This window comes from Helianthus annuus, chromosome 3 (assembly GCF_002127325.2).
Source record: "Helianthus annuus cultivar XRQ/B chromosome 3, HanXRQr2.0-SUNRISE, whole genome shotgun sequence".
Lineage (NCBI taxonomy): Eukaryota > Viridiplantae > Streptophyta > Magnoliopsida > Asterales > Asteraceae > Helianthus > Helianthus annuus.
The window spans coordinates 96,624,697-96,649,101 of NC_035435.2; the positions used below are offsets into that span (position 1 = coordinate 96,624,697).

General features: G+C 41.2%; 1 protein-coding gene across 1 annotated transcript; it reads left to right on the forward strand.

Annotated features, from left to right (window-relative positions):
* The first annotated feature begins 16,242 nt into the window (after positions 1–16,242).
* Positions 16,243–23,779, forward strand: LOC110929223 (probable E3 ubiquitin ligase SUD1). Its single transcript, XM_022172359.2, has 9 exons — positions 16,243–16,740; positions 18,406–19,098; positions 19,673–20,443; positions 20,892–21,103; positions 21,530–21,856; positions 22,404–22,564; positions 22,640–22,803; positions 22,890–23,036; positions 23,134–23,779. Exons 1-9 carry the CDS (start codon positions 16,462–16,464, stop codon positions 23,623–23,625), a joined length of 3,246 nt encoding a protein of 1,081 aa, XP_022028051.1. The 5' UTR covers positions 16,243–16,461; the 3' UTR covers positions 23,626–23,779.
* Positions 23,780–24,405: the final 626 nt, after the last annotated feature.

Sequence of the window (24,405 nt, forward strand, 5' to 3'; positions counted from 1 at the left end):
GTACGAGTAATTATCCAATTCAAATCTTCCAACCCAATTCCCAACCCGGGAATCCCATGCCTTGGCTGTGTGAACTCACCTTGGTTTGCTCGGCAGATACACAAAGTTCGGTTAAGCTATATAGTGATCAACCACGTCCTAGCATGGTTATCATACAAGTCAGGTTCGTATTCAAGTATATCACGTATGTCCTACACGTATTGTACACAAGTATAAACATGGCATGCACGAGTATTCATAGCAGTTCAATAGAAATCACGTAACAAGTCCAAGTATCCGGCCCAATCAGTTGGGCTCGTAACAGTGAAAGTCCAATAGTGTTCAAGTGTTCGCGGTCTCGAGTCGAGACTAACGATCTCGAGTTGTATTGGTTTCGGGGTCTCGAGTCGCAACAAAGGAGATCTCGAGTCATCATGGTCTAATCGAGACTACACGGTCTCGAGTCGCAACCGGACCCGCAACCGTGGTCTCGATTTGTGCTGTTGTGTGTCGGCAATGTGGTCTCGAGTCGAGACTGAGGGTTCTCGACTCGCAACCCTTATCGAGACAATGTGTAACAGATTTCCATAATTAATCAGCAACAATTATTACGTAATATCAGCAACATATACGGCAGTTTCATAATCCAGATCAAACAACAACTTATTCAGGAATCAAACATGTTCATATACGTTCATATCATATCAAGAACAACCATTTACCAACATGCAGAACATATGATCGGATTCATGTGATTAATCAAATTATAAACTATCATGTACCCTAAATCATAATCCCATATCATAATATCATAGCCGGTTAACAACATACATTCGAACCAACTTACAACAAGAACAATGACAATAACAGTAGCCTTCGATCCGGTTATCATGCATTCATCATATCATACAACATATGAACCCAGTCACTAGCATAAACCCTAACCGATCATGTAATCCGATTAATAACAATATCATCACACAAGCATACATATAAAACATGTAATCGGTGAACATAATACTAACCGAGATGCGAAAAGGAGGATCCTAATCCAAAAAGCTTCGATGAAAGGGATGTTCGGCTGCCTTGGTTCCGAGTCGAGAGAGAGAGTGTGTGTGTTCTAGGGTTTGTGTGTAATGATGTTTGGTAAAAGTGTGAGATGGTTACAACCATCTCATGTGTTATGCGCATAGGGTGAGTGGGCCGAACCCCTCAATGGGCCGCCCTTGAGATCTCGAGTTGTGTAGGGCCGATTGAGTTAGTGAAATTGAGTGGGTCTTGTGTGATCGGTTCAATAACAGATAAAACATATAGCTAAGTCATGCATTCATCCAATCGATATAATTCACGTAATCACAAATAGTTCATACAGTTAACACTTAGTACAAGAGACGGTTAAAATACGAGTTGTCACACCTTCATCTTTCTATCTTTCAAAATCCGACTTTTAACCATGAAATCAACGGATTTGGAGTGTTCTAGGGTGATGTCACCATGGAGTTCTTCAAGGGTGATGTCACCATGGAGTTCTTCAAGGGTGATGTCATCCCATGAAGAACAACTCAGATCCGAATGGTTTCCATACGATTATACATAAATCTCGTCTAAATCAATGTTTCTAAGCAAGAAGCCATGGATTTGAGATGTTCAGAGTGACGTCATCACGAAATTCTTATGAACTTCAAGTGTTGGCCTCATTCCACCAAGAACAACTCAGAACCAAGGGATTTCCCAAGAATAATCAAGGTTTTCACATCAGATCTATACATAAAAACGGTAAAAACATAGCTTAGACCGACCTTATACTCATTCCTAGTGTCGTGTTGGTAAAGGATCTGATTCCTACCGGAAAGACGACCAATTTCGGGTTAAACACGGAAAAACCGCCAAGAACGGCCAGTTCTGATACAACGGGGTGATTCCCGACCGTTAGGACAGGTCGGAATTGATGGGATTTCAGTTGTTCAACACGTCGTAACAACGTCTCGACCAAAAACACCGAAGAACACTCGAAAATCATCGAAAACAGCTGGACAGGCTGGCCGATCGAGCGGCCCTGCCGATCGAGCGGCCCAGCCGATCGGCTGGACCAGCCAATCGAACGGCCCACTCGATCGAATGGCCCACTCAATCGAGCAGCCCGGCCGATCAAGCGGTCCATCCGAATGGGCCATCCTAATCCAACTTTTCGTCCAATTTCACGTAATTCGATACCGTTTAACGAGTAACCCAATACTTATGCAATTAGTCTGAAATCAGGACATTCTCAGGCACCATCCCGTCAATCCAACCGAATACGCACTGTGAGTATACTTGACCCCTTTTTATCGAATTTTGGGTGTAACATACGTTCCTTATAAATCGAATTTATCAAACGAATGATTCAATTGGACAATTTATCACTTGCGAATAAATGTTTTCATAGATATACGTGATGCTAGTTGCATGTATGCTAGGACTTATACTCGTGACGTCCCACCACAACTAGTATAGTACTATTTCGCCCGACGGGGTCTAGCTATGCCATCGAAGAGTCGAGCATCGAGGACTTAGCTGGTAGTATCAGTTTTGTGAGTATATATGTCGTGTATTACGTTTATGCATGTGGAAATTCGCAGCACTTTTAATCTATTATACTATTACATATCAAACCTGTATACTCGTCAATACTTTTGTATTGACAATATTTTAACGTATGTTGCAGGTTTAGTCGAAGTCTACATCAAATCAAGCTAGGAAGTCTAGAAACGCACCTAAAATCTAGGTTGTCGGATTTGAATTGTTCGAGAGGACAAGAAATCTGTGATAACTTACGTGATTATATTGTTTGTTAGTATGGGATGACAAATGTAATAAATATTATCGCAATATAGTTGTTATGGATTCTCTTGAGCAATCTGATTCGCCTAGTGCCGCGCCCCGATGATTCCGCCATCGGTTGGGGTGTGACACCCTGATTACTTGATTAATCTACCAAGTTTAACTTAATGACCTTGGTTGATCATTGACGAATCAAACTGATTTAAAAACAACAATTTTCATATTTTCTGAAAATAACAAGTATCAAGTTAATGAACTTGTTTTTGACTTTTCAACAATTTCAATCTTCAACAAGATAAGCTCTCCTCATTCTTCAGCTCAGAATTTCCTGCATCTGCTTCAATCTTCGAGAATCCAACGATTAACTCTCCACTTTGGTTTGTCAAAAATAAAGCAGAAATAAAATCTTTTTGGATTTTAATAAAGTGTTCTAAACTAAGAAATGAAATGCAGAAAACTTAAATTGTAGAAAGTAAACAAAGTAAACTATTTACAAACTTATTTTGGCGAGCGTGTTAGGGAATCATATCAGCTTTTCAGACAAATTACTAGTACCGTTAAGCTTCATTTCATACTCAGATTTAAACAATTCACCTCGATTGTCGATATACTGATCCATCTTAAATTCTCACACAGATTTCAATCTATTCAGGATACGATTTAGATGTCTTATGAACTTAGCTCATTCATGTGTCCCACCTCTTGAATATACTCCCGTATCCAGAATCTCAATATTCAGTCTTACAGGTGATCGGTGAAACATGTAATCGGTGAACATAATACTAACCGAGATGCGAAAAGGAGGATCCTAATCCAAAAAGCTTCGATGAAAGGGATGTTCGGCTGCCTTGGTTCCGAGTCGAGAGAGAGAGTGTGTGTGTTCTAGGGTTTGTGTGTAATGATGTTTGGTAAAAGTGTGAGATGGTTACAACCATCTCATGTGTTATGCGCATAGGGTGAGTGGGCCGAACCCCTCAACGGGCCGCCCTTGAGATCTCGAGTTGTGTAGGGCCGATTGAGTTAGTGAAATCGAGTGGGTCTTGTGTGATCGGTTCAATAACACATAAAACATAGAGCTAAGTCATGCATTCATCCAATCGATATAATTCACGTAATCACAAATAGTTCATACAGTTAACACTTAGTACAAGAGACGGTTAAAATACGAGTTGTCACATTATCCCTAACTTGAAAGAAATTTCGTCCTGAAATTTGGTAGGTACTCGCTGAGGAAGCTAGGTAAGTTGTATCGTTTACTGATTTTCCTGGGGTATCACATCCTCCCCCCGTTGATCTGGAATTTCGTCCCGAAATTCCGTGGTAGCTTCAGCCTCAGTAGTGGTTGTACTGTTCACGAACAATTGGGGGTACTTTTCTTTCATCTAATCTTCTCGTTCTCTTGTGCTTGAGGACCTTAACATCTCGGTCCGTGATTTCTACTGGTTCCTCGATGAATCGCAACTGCTCGTTGACCGTGAGTTCCTTCAGAGGAACTATGAGGGTCTCATCTGACAAGCACTTCTTCAGATTCGACACGTGGAAAACATTGTGAACTGCACCGAGTTCAGCTGGTAGGTTTAGTCTGTAGGCTACTTTGCCTATTCTTTCTATGATTTCGAATGGTACGACATATCGCGGATTGAGCTTGCCCCGTTTGCCAAAACGAACCACACCCTTCAAGGGTGAGACTTTGAGTAAAACCCGGTCCCCGACCTGAAATTCCAATGGCTTCCTACGCTTATCCGCGTAGCTTTTCTGACGGTCGCGAGCTGCCGCCATACGTTGTCATATCTGTGCAATCTTTTCCGTGGTATCCACTATAAGTTCTGGATCCGTGATCTGACTATCCCCCACCTCTGCCCAACAGAGAGGTGATCAGGATTTACGTCCGTACAATGCCTCAAATGGAGCGGCTTGTATGCTGGTGTGATAGCTGTTATTGTATGAGAACTCCACCAAAGGGAGATGTTTTTCCCAGCTGTTGCCGAAATTGATAACACATGCCCGAAGCATGTCTTCTAAAGTTTGAATCGTGCGCTCAGACTGTCCATCCGTCTGAGGGTGATATGCTGTGCTCATGTCTAGCTTTGAACCAAAAGCTTTGTGCATTGCTTGCCATAGTTCTGAAGTGAATCGTGCATCGCGATCCGAAATGATAGAGGTGGGCACCCCGTGCCTTGAGACTACTTCCTTCAAGTATATGTCTCCTAGTGTAGAAAACTTGTCTGTTTCTTTGATCGCCAGGAAATGAGCAGACTTGGTGAGTCGATCCACGATCACCCAAATCGTATCGTTCCCACGCTGGGATCTAGGCAGGCTAGTAACGAAATCCATGGAAATTTCCTCCCATTTCCACTGTGGTATCTTTGGTTGCTGAAGTAAGCCTGCTGGTTTCTGATACTCTGCCTTGACTCTTGCACAGGTCAAGCACTTGCTGACATAGGTAGCGATGTGGGTCTTCATGCTTGGCCACCAATAAGTAGTTCTGATGTCGTGGTACATTTTATCCGAACCTGGATGTACCGAGTAGCGCGATTTGTGAGCTTCATCCATCACTAGCTCACGCAGGTTGCCATAAAGTGGGACCCAAATACGCCCTGTTACATAGTAGGCACCGTCTTCCTTCTGTTCTAGTCGTTGCCTTGAGCCGCGTAAGGCTTCAGCCCTTACGTTTTCTGGTTTCAATGCTTCAACCTGAGCATCTCGTATCTGTGCAGGAAGACTAGACTGAATAGTGAGCTGTAAGGCTCGTACGAGTCTAGGTAGAGTGTCTTTCCGACTGAGGGCGTCAGCCACAACATTGGCTTTGCCTGGATGGTACTTGATAGCGCATTCGTAATCGTTCAGTAGTTCAAGCCATCGACGTTGACGCATGTTCAATTCCTTCTGCTTGAAGATATGCTCGAGACTCCTGTGATCGGTGTAGATAGTGCACTTGGTACCGTACAGGCAGTGTCGCCATATCTTGAGTGCGAAAACAACAGCTCCCAGCTCTAAGTCGTGCGTCGTGTAGTTCTGTTCGTGAACCTTGAGTTGGCGCGAAGCGTAAGCAATGACCTTGTCGCGCTGCATTAACACACATCCAAAACCCTGGATGGATGCATCACAGTAAACCACGAAGTCGTTTGTGCCCTCTGGCAATGAGAGGATAGGTGCACTGCAAAGTCTATCCTTTAAGTGCTGAAAAGCAGTTTCCTGAGTATTACCCCAATGGTAGGTGACACCCTTCTGTGTCAGTAGTGTAAGCGGCTGTGCAATCTTTGAAAAGTCTTTGATGAATCGCCTGTAATACCCCGCCAAACCCAAGAATTGGCGTATTTCCGTTGGTGTACGCGGTGCAGGCCAGTTCCTGATCGAATCAACCCTGGATGGATCGACATGGATCCCATCCTTGTTTACTACGTGGCCTAGAAAGTGGACTTCGCGAAGCCAGAAGTCGCATTTTGAAAACTTGGCGTACAGTTGTTCCTTTCGAAGAAGTTCCAAGATAAGCCGTAAGTGCTGCTCGTGTTCCTCTTGACTATTGGAGTAGATCAGGATGTCGTCAATGAATACAATCACAAACTTGTCTAAGTAGGGTTTGCACACCCTGTTCATAAGGTCCATAAAGACTGCCGGTGCGTTTGTTAACCCGAAAGGCATGACAAGAAATTCGTAATGGCCGTAGCGAGTTCTGAATGCTGTTTTGGAGACGTCCTCATCCCGGACTCTCAACTGATGGTAACCTGACCTCAAGTCTATCTTGGAGTAGTAGCTCGACCCTTGCAACTGGTCGAATAAGTCGTCAATGCGTGGAAGAGGATAACGGTTCTTCACCGTCACCTTGTTCAGTTCACGGTAGTCTATGCACATCCTGAAAGTACCGTCCTTCTTCTTCACAAATAGTACTGGGGCTCCCCAAGGCGAAGAGCTAGGATGAATAAAGCCCTTATCCAAGAGCTCTTGTAGTTGCGTAGAGAGTTCTTCCAACTCTGATGGAGCTAATCGATACGGTGCACGTGCTATCGGTGCTGCTCCCGGTGCTAGCTCGATTTGAAACTCGACTTGGCGATGAGGCGGTAGACCAGGTAAATCTTCAGGGAACACCTGAGGAAAGTCGCGAACTATTGGAATGTCTTCCAATTTCTTTTCCTTTGCTGATGCATCAGTGACAAGTGCCAGGATGGCAGTGTGGCCCTTACGTAAACACTTTTGAGCCTTTAGAAAGGAGATGATGCCAACCACAGCACCACTCTTGTCGCCCTGAACTTCGAGAGGTTCCCGACCAGAACGAGGGATACGAACAATCTTCTCTTTGCACAAGATCTCTGCGTGATGTTGAGATAGCCAGTCCATACCAATAACGATGTCGAAACTACCCAAAACTATGGGAATGAGATCGATGGAGAAAGTCTGACCCGCAAGGATAAGATTACAACCCTGAACTATGTGCGTGGCCTCTAGACTCTTACCGTTAGCTAACCCTACGACATGTTTGGTATTCAGGAGTGTTGGTGCACGTTTTAACAGTTGGCTAACTTTCAAAGACACATAACTTGTATCCGCACCCGAATCAAACAAAACAATAACGTAAAAGTCGTCAAGAAGAAACTTACCCATGACTACGTTAGGATCGTTCCTTGCGTCACCCTGACCTAGCACGAAAGTACGACCCCTAGCTTCATTGCCATTATTGTTCCCACCGTTGTTACCATTGCCCTGATTGTTGTTGTTGTTGCGATTCTGGTTTATCTGGGGGCAATCCCGCTTGAAATGGCCTTCAGCACCACACTAAAAGCATCCCCTGTTGCCTTGCTGTTGCTGGTTTTGTGGAGCTGGTAGTGGCGGTTGATGGTTCTGATTCGCAGGCCGTGGGCTCCTACAGTCTTTGGCCTCGTGGCCCATCTTGAGACACCTTTGGCAACGGCCCTTGTTGCACTGGCCGCTATGGTGCCTGTTACAGTTGTGGCACTTTGGGAGATTTCCCTGATATCTCCTCTGCCCACAACTACCAGAAAACTACTGACTGGGACTCTGGTAGTGGTCAGTCTTCTACTGCTGAGCCTGAGACTGAACTGTTGCTAAACCTTTGCTAGAATTCCCTTCCCACTTTCTTTTGTTGTCACTGGGGGTAGTAGGAGTAGCGGCTGATGTGGTAGCAGTAGTAGCGCTGATACGTTTCAGTTGCTTGTCCTGATCCACTGCCTGATCAGTAAGACGATGAGCGAGTCGCTGAATATCCTGGATGTTGTCGAGATTAGCCGATGTCACGTGGCTCTGGATTTCTGGCGCTAAACCCTTGAGATACAACTCAATGCGCTTAATTGGAGGGTCCACCATAGTTGGACACAAGATGGCCAGTTCGTTCGACCGCTTCGTGTAAGCTTCGATTTCTGACCCCATCATTTTCAAATGATAAAGCTCCACTTCCAACTTGTGGATGTCATCACGCGTGCAGTATTCTCGCTTGATCAGTTCCTTAAAATCATTCCAAGGGGTGGCGCTAGCAGCTGCCAGCCCTAAAATCTGAACTTGTGCGTTCCACCAAGTTAGCGCAATCCCTTCCAAAGTACCAGTGGCGTACTTGACCCTGCGAGCCTCAGGGCATTCACACATCTCGAATACTGACTCGAGCTTTTCGAACCAATGGAGTAGTCCCACTGCTCCTTCCGTGCCACTGAACGTACTTGGACGACAGTCCATGAAGTTCTTGAAAGTGCAAACTAGTTGCGGTGTGTGTTGACCTATTGTGTACGAATAGGACAAGGTTAAACACAAGAGTTGGTTTAGGAGTGTAGGACCTAAAGATCCTAGTGTGAGTTATAACTACAGGATATACCTCCTGCTTGTGCGGCTGCAAGTGCCGCAGCAACTTGTTCGTTAATGAGAGCCGTCAACTGGGCTTGAGTCATGTTAACACGTCCAGACATGATCTTCATAGTAAAAGTAGCATAAGTGAGAATGGTTTGCGAGTAGTGCGATGACAGAAGAGTGTAAGCACATAGGTATTCTCATGTAATAGGGTCATGTGTATCTAAGCATACTACGAGCAAAGTTCTATGTAATCTAGCAAGTAGGCAATATAAACATAAACCATATTACCTAGGATGTTGAGTCTTGCACGTGGAGCGAAGCGTCGTTGTGGATCGTTGAGAGCACTGTTCTGGTTATAGTCTGGTCTTAATAAAAACGTTTTCCCCTTTAATAAAACCGAGTTCTCTATAACCAATGGCTCTGATACCAATCTGTCACACCCCCAAAATCCACCCGCGGAGTACCACCGCTTGGGGGCGTGACTGACCAGGATACAATCATATTGAACATAGCATTTAAATATTAAAAGTAGTCAAAACAACCCATCACAATATAATTGGTGTTTATCAAAATGTAATTTGAGTAGCGGAAGCATAAGTATGTAAATCCAATGTAAATCATAAGTTCAAGGATTAAACGTTAACATGGCATCCACGATCCGTGTCCCACAACGACCTGCTCCTCCCTGTGCAATCTCCATAAGTACCTAAGGTCCTGCAAGGCATGCAGCAGAGAGTCAACAACTAGTTGAGCGAGTTCACATAAAGTAAGTTTAAAATAACAAATCGTATGTTCATTTAGTGGGGGCTTCCCACGTATGTATGTACTAATAGTGGGGGTTTCCCTTGGTTATGTTTATTACTAGTGGGGGCTTCCCATATTTATACTTACTAGACTATTTGCAAACATGAGTGTTCTTCTTAACCCGAGAACAGGAATACGTACAAGGTCACGTAGGTTTAGTGCCCTTCCCCGAGGACAGTGGTATGCGTGGGGTTTACGTAGGTTTTACGTAAGTGTCCTTCCGACCTGGAAGACAGTAGTGGGTATGAGTTTACGCAGGTTTTACGTAAGTGTCCTCCCGACCCGGGAGACAGTGGTGGATACTAGTTTACGTAGGTTTTACGTAAGTGTCCTGACTAACCTGAGGACGATGGTATATAGTCTAGCAATAGCGTAAGTACGAGTAATTATCCAATTCAAATCTTCCAACCCAATTCCCAACCCGGGAATCCCATGCCTTGGCTGTGTGAACTCACCTTGGTTTGCTCGGCAGATACACAAAGTTCGGTTAAGCTATATAGTGATCAACCACGTCCTAGCATGGTTATCATACAAGTCAGGTTCGTATTCAAGTATAGCACGTATGTCTTACACGTATTGTACACAAGTATAAATGTCACACCCCCAAAATCCACCTGCGGAGTATCACCGCTTTGGGAGCGTGACTGACCAGGATCAAGCCACCAATCATATTGAACATGTAATAAATAGTAATGGTTGTCCATCAATACTAAAGGTGCTTATCAAAACCAATATAGTTAAGTATAGCGGAAGCATTAAAGTAAAAACCCAAACGTGAGTGTTAAGGTATGTAATATCATAAGTGTTCAAATGGCATTCACGATCCATTTGCCCACAACGACCTGCTCCTCCCTGTGCAAGCTCCATAAAGTACCTAAGGTCCTGCAAGGCATGCAGCAGAGAGTCAACAACTAGTTGAGCGAGTTCACAGTAAGTAAGTTCAGTAATGGTAATAGTATAGTAAGCATTGCGTTCGTTCATTTAATCAAGTATCGTATTAGTTCGTATCGCAGCCCTCTAGGCATGTATGCGAAGATTAGGGAAAGTTCCCAAGTATTCTAGACTATGTATATTTGTATCGTTGGTCACCCTGGCGTGTGTGCGAAGTTTAGTATGTATAGTTCGCAGCCTCCCTAAGGCATGTGTGCGAAGATCAGTCATAATATCGCAGCCAACCCTTGGCGTGTGTGCGAAGCTCAGTTCAAGTAGGTATACTAGTCTAGCTGTATCTTATCATTTACCATCCTTACCCTGAGGACCATATCATTAGGTTCCATTAACTATGTACGCACGAATAATCATCCAATCCCATTCCCACCCTGGGAACCCCATGCCTTGGCTGTGTGAACTCACCTTGGGTTGCTCGGCAGATACACAAAGAAGAAGGTTCTTGAACTAACAGTGGTCAACCACGTCCTAACAGGGTTACCACACAAGTCAGGTTTGGTTCAAGTAATGCACGTAGGAATCATAGCAAACAGGTAGCACGTAAACAGTCAAGAGTACAATGCAATCATACTTGTGCGTCTAAACTATTAGCCCAAATGTAAACGGCCCAACATGTTGTGCGATCCACAACATGTTGTGCGATCCAACATGTACCGGCCCAAAATAATAAAGCCCAACATAAAAGAAGTCCCATATCATTATATGATCCAAAAACAATGCGGCCCAAATAGCATGCAATTAACTTGTGCGGTCCGGTCGATCTTGTGCGACCTGGACGGGTTGTGCGATCCAAACAAGCCCAACCCAATTAACTGTCCGGCCCAAATAGTTAAGTAAACATATGACTTGTGCGATTCTGTATGATTTGTACGATTGGAGGAGTTGTGCGATGGACAAGGCTTGTGCGACTATGCACCTTGTGCGAGTCACATCCTACCCGGCCCAAATATGTTACATGATTTACCCAGTGTGTTCGGCCCACCTACACAAAGGCCCCAAGTGCTTTGTGCGATTCAACTATATTGTGCGACTGGCTTGTATTGTGCGATCCGGGTGTGTTTGGAAACCTTATGAATCAGTCATAAGATCCCGTAATTTTAGCAAGTTGGTTACAACAATTAAATGGTTTCCAATTTATCTTTTAACAATCAACAAGTTTCCAACTTTTAGTTTAACATGTAATCGATCAAACAAGACAATCTATTACTAATTCACATGAACCCTAGCCTAAACATATGAACAATAACATAACGATTTATAACACATCACGGCCAAGTTCTAAGTGTCCGGTTCTAATACTAGATTATGCATTCCAAACCGTATGAACATTATCAAACATGTACATCAAGTATACATAGGATCCGATTATCATGAACATCATCGATCAATGACATGAACAATTATCATCCAACTAATCCGGACCTAATATCCGGGTTAACATTTAATCAGTTTCGTGTTAACATACCATCCAGTTCATGTGAACCTATAACCGGTTAGCAACATCATTCGGTTTTCACACATCAAAACAATCCGATCAAACATATAATCATGCAATCACGTATAAACGAAATATCATCTATCAATGCAAACAACATCACACTAACCGGATTAGGGGATTGGAACTAGTAGGGTCTCGGGTGCACAAGGAGTTTCCGCCGGCTTCAAGACTTCGAGAGAGAGGGAGAGAGGTATTAGGGTTTTGTGTAACTTTGTGTTTTTGTAACAAATGAGAGGCAACCCTTCAACACGGTTGCTTGTTTGTGTAAAATAGAAGTGGGCCGAACCCATACATGGGCCGCCCTTATGGTCCGATCACAAAAGAATGCGGCCCCCTCTATTGGGCTTGTGCGATTGGGTTCGGGTTTGTGTTGTGCGATTTGGTTTATATATATTCATACATACATACGTGTAAACACATAATAACATAATCATTCATTAAATCGAAGCATCACATAAGCACGTAGCGTTACACAAAGTAAGTCTAAAGTTTGAGTTGTCACAATAAACATGGCATGCACGAGTATTCATAGCAGTTCAATAGAAATCACGTAACAAGTCCAAGTATCCGGCCCAATCAGTTGGGCTCGTAACAGTGAAAGTCCAATAGTGTTCAAGTGTTCGCGGTCTCGAGTCGAGACTAACGATCTCGAGTTGTATTGGTTTCGGGGTCTCGAGTCGCAACAACGGAGATCTCGAGTCATCATGGTCTAGTCGAGACTACACGGTCTCGAGTCGCAACCGGACCCGCAACCGTGGTCTCGATTTGTGCTGTTGTGTGTCGGCAATGTGGTCTCGAGTCGAGACTGAGGGTTCTCGACTCGCAACCCTTATCGAGACAATGTGTAACAGATTTCCATAATTAATCAGTAACATTTATTACGTAATATCAGCAACATATACGGCAGTTTCATAATCCAGATCAAACAACAACTTATTCAGGAATCAAACATGTTCATATACGTTCATATCATATCAAGAACAACCATTTACCAACATGCAGAACATATGATCGGATTCATGTGATTAATCAAATTATAAACTATCATGTACCCTAAATCATAATCCCATATCATAATATCACAGCCGGTTAACAACATACATTCGAACCAACTTACAACAAGAACAATGACAATAACAGTAGCCTTCGATCCGGTTATCATGCATTCATCATATCATACAACATATGAACCCAGTCACTAGCATAAACCCTAACCGATCATGTAATCCGATTAATAACAATATCATCACACAAGCATACATATAAAACATGTAATCGGTGAACATAATACTAACCGAGATGCGAAAAGGAGGATCCTAATCCAAAAAGCTTCGATGAAAGGGATGTTCGGTTGCCTTGGTTCCGAGTCGAGAGAGAGAGTGTGTGTGTTCTAGGGTTTGTGTGTAATGATGTTTGGTAAAAGTGTGAGAGGGTTACAACCATCTCATGTGTTATGCGCTTTTTCGATTTTTTTTCCCAAAACTCTTAAAAACATGTATATTACGTGTTTTAATTTTTTCAAAAAAAAAAAAGTCGGGAGCTTAGAGTTTCCCGGGTTTTCTCAATAAAAGTGGTTTTCTTTTTATCTTTAGCATATATATATATAGGGAGCCGCTAGAATGAAAACCACCCCGAGTTGTAAGAACCGCGAGAACTACACCCGACGGGTGGGCGTTCACCATGATTTTTTTTACAACTAGATGTGTGTATTATAAACACAGCCGTAAAAAAAAATTTTAAATGCCGCGACCTAGGGGGTAGTTTTTTACACCACAAGTTTGGTGAAAAAAAAAGAAAAAAGAAAAAAAATTAAAAACACCAAACTTGTGGTGTAAAAAACTACCCCCTCGGCCGCGGCGTTTAAATTTTTTTTTTTACGGCTGTGTTTATAATACACACATCTAGTTGTAAAAAAAAATCATGGTGAACGCCCACCCGTGGGGTGTAGTTCTCGCAGTTCTTACAACTCGAGGTGGTTCTCATTCTAACAGCCCCCTATATATATATCCAATAGGGATTAATGTGACATGTCGGTTAATCATGTATCTGAGATTTGTTCTGGGCCCCATAGGTATAGACAAGCATGTAAAACTGGTAACAAAAGATATCACTTTGTCCCAAGTTATTTTTAAAATGACATACCAAATGGTATTCAAACATTTTTGAAAAGATTTTCAAATTGTGTCGGTTAATTATATTTAACAGCGAAAGCTGACGTATTTTTAAAGATTAATCTACAGGTGGCGAATAACGAAATAGGCTGGATAGTGCTTGTCTTAAACTATGGAACTTGCGACTCCATGAAAAGACTCAAGATAGTGTCAAGTCCATTTTATTGGATCCTACCTTTGGGATATCTCTATACTTCCGCTGTGAATTGTGATAACTACTATCTGATCGTCACGCATATACCCCAAGTTCCGGGCCCACCGTGAATCAGGGTGTGACAGTAAGGGACCTCGAAAACTTATAAAGAAATGCCTTTTAGGCAGAAGTAAGCCTTCAAGTTCAAATATATATCATTTTTTTATGATTTTTAACCCTTTTTTAATATTATAATCACTCTCCGTTAATCATATTTGAATTATGTGGAGAGTTTCTAGACACGTGTCATCCTAGGATTCGATCTAAAATATCGGGGTGTTACATGATCGATCGAACACCGCTGTCACCCGACCACCTCATGTCACCCTTGTCCTGCGCCGCCACCACCGATTAAACACACCACCACTCAACCATCTCCTGTCACCCATGTCCTACGCCGCCGCCACCGATCAAACACCTCCACCACCCGACCACCTCTTGCACCCACCACCACCGTTTCGAACACCGCCATTAGAACACTCTGATCGAACACCGCCACAAGTTTTGTTTGTCATGTGTAGTTTGAAGCTCTGATGGTGATTTGAATGTGTTTTATTTGAATTTTAATGTTTGTGTCTTTTAATGTTAAGTTAGTTTTGAAAAAAAATTGATTATGATTTGAATATTAATGTTTGAAGCTCTTCTGCGAAAGTTGTGTGTGGTTATTGTTTGTGTATTTTAGTGTTTACTTAGTTTTGTAAATTTTAGTGTTTAGTTAGTTATTGTTTGGAAATGATGATGATAGTCGGAGTAGTGTTGCATTGCCGAAAATTTTTAGCAGGAGAAGAAAGAGGGTGGAAAAATGTATGATAGCCGGAGATTTTGGTTTGGCCGGAGAAAGAGGTGAGTGGAGGTGTTTTATGATTAAAAAAAGTAGGATCCACTTTATTTCTTAAATGATTAATTACATTTTTATTATTTTTTAATAGTAAGGGTAATTATGTCATTTCACACCCACTTAACACAAAAAATTAACCCTCATCTACGTTAGAGACTATCCGAGAACGAATGTATAAAAGTTAGACATTATAGCTGTAATTTTAGAAAGAGTAAACTTCCGTTTCGCTCCCTGTGGTTTGGTCACTTTAACGGTTTTGCCCCAAACCTTTAAAAATAGCCATTTTACTCCCTGATGTTTTGGTTTTGTTGCCAGTTTGCTCCCTGCGGGGAGCAAAATGGAAACATAAACAATTTGGATGGAGTTAGAGGCGGGGAGCAAACTGGCAAAAAAACCGAAACATCAGGGAGCAAAATGGCTATTTTTAAAGGTTTGGAGCAAAACCGTTAAAGTGACCAAACCACAGGGAGCAAAACGGAAGTTTACTCTTTTAGAAAATATGGACTATATATATATACTAGGTTAGTTCCCCGTGTGTTACACGGGTTGAACAATTTAAACTATATAGTATAGATATTTCCTGTAAATGCAGAACAAAGACAGAGACATTTACATACCATATTGACATAAATGAGTTAATATAAATGTAACCCATCAACTCGTACATATTAATTAATGTCGTAGAGTTCGATAAGACGGTTCTAATGTCGGTTGAATGAGGTCAATCAGAGTCTATTTGATACCCTTTGTACGACTTCTTATTTTTTGAATCTTTGTATTTGATTCTAAACCTATTATTAATATTATTGATAATAATTTTAGTTATATATATCAATAATATATTTTATATATATATATCAATAATATATTTAGTCTAACATATTAATATTATTATGAATTTCGAAACTTGTTTAGCTAGGATTTAAGATTCTATTGAAGTATTAGTTTAACAATAGGTTATTGAATTAATAATAAGATATTGTATTAGATTAGATTAAATATTATTATTATTTGTATTAGATTAGATTAAATATTATTATTATTATTATTATTAATAATTTTAAACAAATAAACGAGAGAATGACAAGTGTCCCAAAACAGGTTTCTTTTATTATATAGTATAGATAGGTGAAAACGGAATAAACCCCACTATTCGGACATTTTTCTGATTTCTCATTTCTCAATCCTCAATTGGACAAAACCGTAAATAAAGAAAGAGATAAGGTCCCAAGTGACAACCGGCACACGCTTTCGCGTCCGATCTCTATTTCCCCTAACCTCCCATTAAAACCACATCCCATTCAAATCCCAACGACCCTTCCACCGCCATCTCAACGGAAAACATTATCATTATCATCATTCCACATCCACAATCTCACCGGAACCCTAAAATTTCACACTCTCTCAATCTCAATCCATGGAAACCGCTGACGGAATCGAAGCCGTGAACGCACCGCTTCATCATCCACCGGATCTAACCTCCACATCTCAGAGTGTTTCCGCCGGTAACGTGAATTCGTTCATCAGCTATGATGACGACGATGATGACGAGGAGGATGTTTGTCGGATCTGTAGAAATAACGGAGACGATGATAATCCGCTTCGGTATCCGTGTGCTTGTAGCGGTAGTATTAAGTTTGTGCATCAGGATTGTCTTCTTCAGTGGCTGAATCATAGCAACGCTCGCCAGTGTGAGGTTCGATTATGTTGTTATAATGTTATTTGTTAGTTTTGTTTGAATTTGTTGTGTTTTTTAGGTTTAGCTGGCTGATTATGGTTTACTGATGGTTTTTAGGTGTTGTAAACGTGTTATGTGAGTTATGAAAACTAGCTTGTTGAGAGATTATGCTGTTATTCGTTTGTTTTGTCTGAATTGTTATGAAAACTAGCTTGTTGCTCGTTTGTTATGTGAGCTATGAAAACTAACTGTTATTCGTTTGTTATGTGAGCTATGAAAACTAGCTTGTTGCTCGCTTACCTGCGATATTGATGTAACTCGGCCAGTATTTTATATATAAAAAACAATTTATCTTCTAAAAAAAAATTGTTATGTTTTCTAGGTTTAGCTGGTTGATTATGATTTAGTGATGGTTATTAGGTGTTTTGAATATGTTATGTGAGTTGTGGAAAGTGGTATTGAGCGTATTTGGTGATTGGTGGAAGATAGGGTTACTGTTGTTGAATAAGTTTTTAGGGCATATAACATGTAGTTGATGTTGCAGACTTGGTGAAGTGGTGGTAATTGGGGAATTGTTGTTGTTGGATCATTTATATTAGAGTGGGTGGAGGTATTAATGGCTGGTGCTGTAGTTTCACCAGCCACTGACAGGTTGATGGGTATTGACTTTTGAGGTTATATGCATATGGGGTAAATGTGCACATAAAAGGTTTTTTGTTATGTCTTCCTGCAGTTTTTACGGTCCCAGTGAATTAAAGCTTTGGTTTAGTTGGTGTTTCAGTGTTCTAAATCATAGTTGCAACAAGTAGCGTGTAGGAATTAGGATGTAGCAGGATCTTTAAGCATCTGATTTGGTCCTGTCATTTGACTTATATAGGTTGTTGTATATGACTTCTTCGAATATGTATATTAATTATACCCAACTTGACTTGGGATGAAAGACTTAGGCAAGATTTGGTAGAGTTGCACCTCTCTGAGGACATGGTTCATGATAGGAGTTCGTGGAGACGTAGGATTAAGGTTAAGGACTTGTAGGTGAGGGTATAGACGAGTCAAAGCTTTGCCTTGGGAAGGGGGGCTAGATTTCTTTTACACTTTAGGTAGGCCAACATATGATGATTTTCTTGTATCTATGCCTATATGTTGCTTGCTAATGATGTATTCGACTACTGCTACGCTATTTACTTATCCATCTTTTGTCTATCTGCCTGTTGGTTGTTTTGGAGCCGGGGGTCTCTCAGGAAGCAGCCTCTCTATTCTAAGGATAGGGGAAAGGTTTGCCTACATCCCACCTCCCGCAGACCCTACCAATAGTTTTGCTATTTGTGGGATTTACTGGTTATGGTTGTTGTTGTTTGTTGTGTTATTGTTGTTACTTGTTATGATATTGCTGTCTATTTTCAAGGATTAGAGGCAAGTTTGGCTTTTCAGTTGAACAAGTTCCTTCCAAAATTAAGAGTTTTCTTTTTCTTTTTTTTTTTGGCGCGTTAAAAATGGGTTTGTAGTCCTACATTAGTTGACACAATATTATGGATCCTATGGAATGGACCATTGACATATCTAGTTTTAAACACAGTCTTATCACCTTTTATTTTTACACTTTATAAAATGTTGCTAGTGGTATTTGTTTGCTCTTCAGACTTGTTTGTGCTTTTACACTAGTCATCTCAACTTGCATTTCAGGTTTGCAAGCACCCATTTTCGTTCTCACCCGTGTACGCTGAAAATGCACCTGCAAGGCTTCCTTTTCAAGAATTCGTAGTTGGAATGGCAATGAAAGCATATCACGTCCTGCAATTCTTTCTACGTCTCAGTTTCGTGCTTTCTGTATGGCTTCTAATCATACCATTTATAACCTTTTGGATATGGCGTTTCTCATTCGTCAGGAATTACGGTGAAGCCCAGGGATTGTTCCTGAGTCATATTTCGACTTACGTTATCCTCACCGACTGCCTTCATGGGTTCTTACTTTCCGCAAGCATAGTTTTTATTTTTCTTGGGGCCACATCCTTACGGGACTATTTTCGACATCTGAGAGAAATTGGTGGCCAGGATGGTGACAGAGAAGATGAAGGGGATAGAAACGGTGCTCGTGTTGCCAGAAGACCACCAGTTCAAGCCAACAGGAATGTTATTGGTGAGGGGAATGGTGACGATGCTGGTGGGGCCCAAGGAATTGCTGGGGCTGGTCAGATGATTAGAAGAAATGCGGAAAATGTTGCAGCCAGATGGGAGATGCAAGCCGCTCGTCTTGAGGCACATGTTGAGCAGATGTTTGATGGACTTGATGATGGGGATGGTGCAGAGGATGTTCCTTTTGATGAGCTCGTTGGCATGCAGGGCCCTGTTTTCCATTTGGTCGAAAATGCATTCACTGTGAGTAACTTTTTTTTTTGTTGACCCGTAGTGCAAGAAACGAGTAACTTTTAATTTGTTTTCAGTTAGAGTAAAATGCCATTTTCGTCCCTAAGATTATGGCCAGTTTTGTGACTTTAGTCTAAAGGTTTGTTTTTCCGCACCTGGATCTAAAAGGTCTGAAATCTTGCCATTTTCATCCGGCTCGTGAACTTAATTCATTTTTCTCTGTTAACTTGGGTATTTTCGTATTTTTTGTTAACTCAAAGGGCAGTTTGGTCTTTTGAATACTTGTACATTATGCTAAATGCTTGTACATAAAGTGAAAAAGACCGAATTGCCTTTTAAGTTAACAATAAAGATGGAAATACCTCTGACTTAACGGGGAAAAATGGCTGGAGTTAGTGAGCCGGATGAAAATGGGTGGAGTTAGTGAGCCGGATGAAAATGGCAAGATTTCAAACCTTTTGGATCCAGACGCGGAAAAAAAACCTTTGGACGAAAGTCGCAAAATTGGCCAAACCTCGGGGATGAAAAAAGCATTTTACTCTTTTAGTTATGTATGCTAATTATGTGTGACTTCTCTCATCTACAGGTTCTTGCAAGTAACATGATATTTCTTGCGGTTGTAATCCTCGTGCCTTTCCACCTAGGACGTTTCATACTCTATCATCTATCATGGATGTTATCATCCGCCGCCACCCCCGTGCTATCAACCGGTCTTCCACTTAACGAACAAGCACTTGCCTTAGCCAACATTACACTAAAGAACGCGCTAACCGGAGTAACAAATCTGACATCCGACACCAACTCAAACAACAACGTAATTAGCCACGTTGCAGAAATGTTGAATGAGAATTCTACCACACTTTCCGAGTCATCAAACAATGTCACTCTTCCCGTTTCATCGGATATTATAAAAGACGTGGCTATAGGTGCATCACGGTTGTCGGATGTTACTACTCTCGCCGTTGGATATATTTTCATTTTCTCACTTGTCGTTTTCTACTTGGGTGTTATCGTAATGATTCGGTACTCCAGAGGAGAGCCTTTGACGATGGGACGGTTTTATGGTATTATTTCTATAGCCGGGACGATTCCGTCTCTCTTCCGACAGTTTGTGGCGGCAATGAGACATTTAATGACGATGATTAAGGTCGCCTTTTTGTTAGTCATTGAGCTAGGTGTTTTCCCGCTTATGTGTGGATGGTGGTTAGATTTTTGTACCATAAGAATGTTCGGCAAATCTATGTCTCATAGAGTTGAGTTCTTTTCATCATCTCCATTAGCAAGCTCGTTGATTCATTGGGCTGTTGGTATTGTCTACATGTTACAAATCTCCATATTCGTCAGCCTGTTGCGGGGGGTATAGTCTACTAACCTTTCAATATATCATGTTTAACGTTTGAATAAAGTACACGGATGGTCCCTGTGGTTAACCAAAATTTCGAATTTAGTCCCTAGCATGTTTAATGTACATAGATGGTCCCCATGGTTTGCACTTTCTAACACATTTAGTCCCCAACTTTTTCCAAAAATACATGGATGGTTCCTATGTATGCGCTTTGTAACGCATTTAGTCACTAAACGGACTAAATGCGTTACAAAGTGCAAACCACAGGGACCATCCGTGTACTTTTGGCAAAAGTTGGGGACTAATTTCGTTACAAAATGCAAACCACAGGGTCCATCCGTGTACTTTTGAAAAACTAGGGACTAAATCCAAAGCTTTGGTTAACCAGGGACCATCTGTGTATTTTACTCTTATAATTTCCAACTTTATTTTGTTAAAATATTTTTCACATGAATGTCAGGTATTGCGTACTGGAGTTCTTTACTTTCTGCGTGATCCAGCTGATCCCAATTACAATCCGTTCCGTGATCTAATCGACGATCCTGTGCACAAGCATGCCCGTAGAGTTCTATTATCAGTCACTGTTTATGGAAGCTTAATTGTTATGCTTGTATTTTTGCCAGTTAAGCTTGCCATGCGAACGGCTCCATCTGTTTTCCCTCTTGATATATCGTAAGTATTTGTTTTTTTAAAGAGTAAAGTACACGGATAGTCTCTGTGGTTTTCCAAAATTTGATTTGGTCCCTAGCTTTCCAAAAGTACACGATGGTCCCTATGGTTTGCACTTTGTAACGCATTTAGTCCCCAACAATCAAACCTAAAGGTTTTAGAAGGTATAAGTTAGAGACTAAATACGTTACAAAGTGCAAGCCACAAGGACCATCCATGTAGTTTTAGTGAAAGTTGGGGACCATCTGTGTACTTTTGGAGAGCTAGGGACCAAATTCAAAATTCTAGAAGACCACAGTGACTATCTGTGCATTTTACTCTTTTTTTTTTAATTTCTACTGCATATGGTATTCTTATGAGTATCTGACTACTGCATATGGTATTCTTAGTTTCTTACTAACAGTCATGATTCGCATTCTGTCTTTGCAGAGTATCTGATCCATTCACTGAGATCCCTGCTAACATGCTTCTCTTTCAAATTTGCATCCCGTTTGCTATCGAGCACTTTAAGTTAAAGGCAACAATCAAGTCGGTTCTTCGCTACTGGTTCACTGCAGTTGGCTGGGCTCTTGGTTTAACGGATTTTCTATTACCGAGTCCTGAAGATGATAACGGCCAAGAAAATGGTCAGCCGGGTGTTCAAGATAGAGCGGTGGTCGGTTATGTGGCTCCCGAAGATCTAAACAGAGCCAGGCAGGCAGCCGCTGATGCTAACCTTGCAGAAGAAGCTGAAGTCAATGAACAATCTGATTCAGAGTAAGTTACTGTATCCCGAGTTAAATGCCATTTTCGCCCCTGAGGTTTGGCCAGTTTTGTGACTTTCGTCCAAATGTTTGTTTTTCCACATCTGAATCCAAAAGGTTTGAAATCTTGTCATTTTCATCCGGCTCGATAACTCCATCCATTTTTCTCCGTTAAGTCAGCGGTATTTTCTTTCTTCTTTAGTTAACTTAAAGGACAATTTGGTCTTTTTCAAGGGTATTCGGTTTTTTTACAAGATTTGAAGAAGACCGAATTGCCTGTAAGTTAGCAAAAAAGACGGAAATACCTCTGACTTAATGGAGAAAAATGGATGGAGTTAACGAGCCGGATGAAAATGGCAAGATTTTAAACCTTTTGGATCTGGATGCTAAAAAACAAACTTTTGGACGAAAGTCACAAAACTGGCCAAACTCAACCTCTGAGTGACAAATAATGGCATTTTATTCCTGTATCTCGTTACAAGAATGTGAATAACCATGAATTGCATGTGTCAAATTCAACAGCTATGGTTCATGTGATTATGTTTTTTTTCTTTTATTAGGAGGTACGGGTTTGTGCTCTGTATTGTGCTGCTTTTGCTGGCAGCATGGATGACACTGCTAATCTTCAATTCTGCTGTAATTGTGGTGCCCATATTCCTTGGACGAGCGCTGTTCAACTCGGTTCCGCTTCTTCCAATAACACATGGCATAAAGTGCAACGGTAAGAAGTTTAAACGGAAGACCTGTTTGTCATTCTTGTGCAATGCTTTAAAATCTTATATGAATATTATTGTAGACCTGTATGCGTTCATTATTGGAAGTTATGTCATCTGGACTGCACTGGCCGGTGTAAGATATTCGATTGATCAAATTAAAACAAGGAGAGCTACAGTTCTATTAGGTCAAGTATTCAAATGGTGTTCCATCGCTGTGAAGAGTTCGGTATTGTTGTCTATTTGGGTAAGGCCACATTTCCTGTTGGTTCTTTCTCTTCAGTCCACTAGGTTTATCTCTTGTGTAACCCGTTTAGTACTATCTTCGTACAGATTTTTATGATCCCAGTGATGATTGGCCTCCTGTTTGAGCTTTTGGTCATTGTACCAATGCGGGTGCCTGTGGATGAAAGCCCGGTTTTTCTGTTGTATCAGGATTGGGCTCTTGGACTCATCTTTCTGAAGATATGGACTCGGCTGGTGAGTTATCACGATTTTTTAACTTAGCAACATGGATTTTATCAATGTGAGTGCACACATTAAAAGTTATTATCTGTTGGTATATGCATACATACAGGTAATGATGGATCATATGTTACCTCTGGCGGACGACAGCTGGCGAGTAAAGTTTGAGCGGGTGAGAGACAACGGTTTCTCAAGGCTGCAAGGCTTTTGGGTGTTACGTGAGATTGTGGTCCCTATCGTCATGAAGCTTCTAACTGCTTTGTGCATTCCTTACGTATTAGCTAGAGGGGTATTTCCGGTATTTGGCTATCCGCTAGTGGTCAACTCAGCTGTTTATCGGTTTGCCTGGCTAGGGTGCCTTGGTTTCAGTTTGTTATGCTTTTGTGCCAAGAGGTTTCATATCTGGTTCACCAACCTTCACAACTCAATAAGAGACGACCGATATTTGATTGGGCGGAGACTTCATAACTTTGGGGAAGACAAACAAGAGACCCCTCCGGTTGTCGAGACATTGGGTTTTGTGGGCCCTGCTTTAAGGAGAGATAACGGTGGTGATGCTGATATTGGGTTGAGGCATAGGCACAATATTCCAGTCGAGGATTAAGAAGGGTGGTGTAAGGTAAGCAATAAATCAGCAACTTAACTTAATCTTGTGAGGTGTGTTTTTTGTGAATATGGGGTTGTGGTAAATTAGTAAAGAGGTAGAAGTATACAAAAAATGTATTTTTATGGTTTATATGAAGAGGTCATTGACTGTATTATGTCTCGTCCAGTGGTGACGAGAGTTCGTTGTTAGAGGTGCGCTTAAGCCTGTTTAAATGGGCGGATTTGATCGTGTGGGTAGGGTCAAACCAGGTTTCAAAGAGTATAACCTTCTAGTTTCACACTTCATACTTCACGTTCTTCTCACTTCCTCTTAGGTGTATTCGTCCCCTTGGGGCGTTTAGATCTGATTCAGTTGGTTTTGCACAAAAAATTTAGGTTGAATAGCTGATACGACATTGAAAAAGGACAAACCAACTGAATGGACACTTTTGATTTTACGGACATATAAAAATCGTTTCGTTTTGACTCTTGATGTTTTGAACCAGTTTTTCTATTTTTTTTTCATTTGATTGTCGTATGAAAAATGGTTTATCAATGCATATTTTTAAAATAGAAAGTAATAGAACTATTCATTTTCACAATCCAACCCAACTCAATCTTTAATAAAAAAAACTAATTTCTCTCTCTTTCACACACAAAACCCAACACAACTCAATTTTTAGTGCCATTTTAGTCCCCGAGTTTTTGTTTAAGTTGTCATTTTAGACCAAATAGTTTTTTTTTTCTCCTTTGGGTTCCTGATTTTTTCTTTTTCTTGCTATTTTAATCACATTGTCTA

Coding starts and splice junctions, on each gene's coding strand:
- LOC110929223 (XM_022172359.2), top strand. CDS start 16,462: ATGGAAACCGCTGACGGAATCGAAGCCGTGAACGCACCGCTTCATCAT. Junction 21,104..21,529: donor GTTTTCCCTCTTGATATATC/GTAAGTATTTGT, acceptor CTGTCTTTGCAG/AGTATCTGATCCATTCACTG. Junction 23,037..23,133: donor TGAAGATATGGACTCGGCTG/GTGAGTTATCAC, acceptor GCATACATACAG/GTAATGATGGATCATATGTT.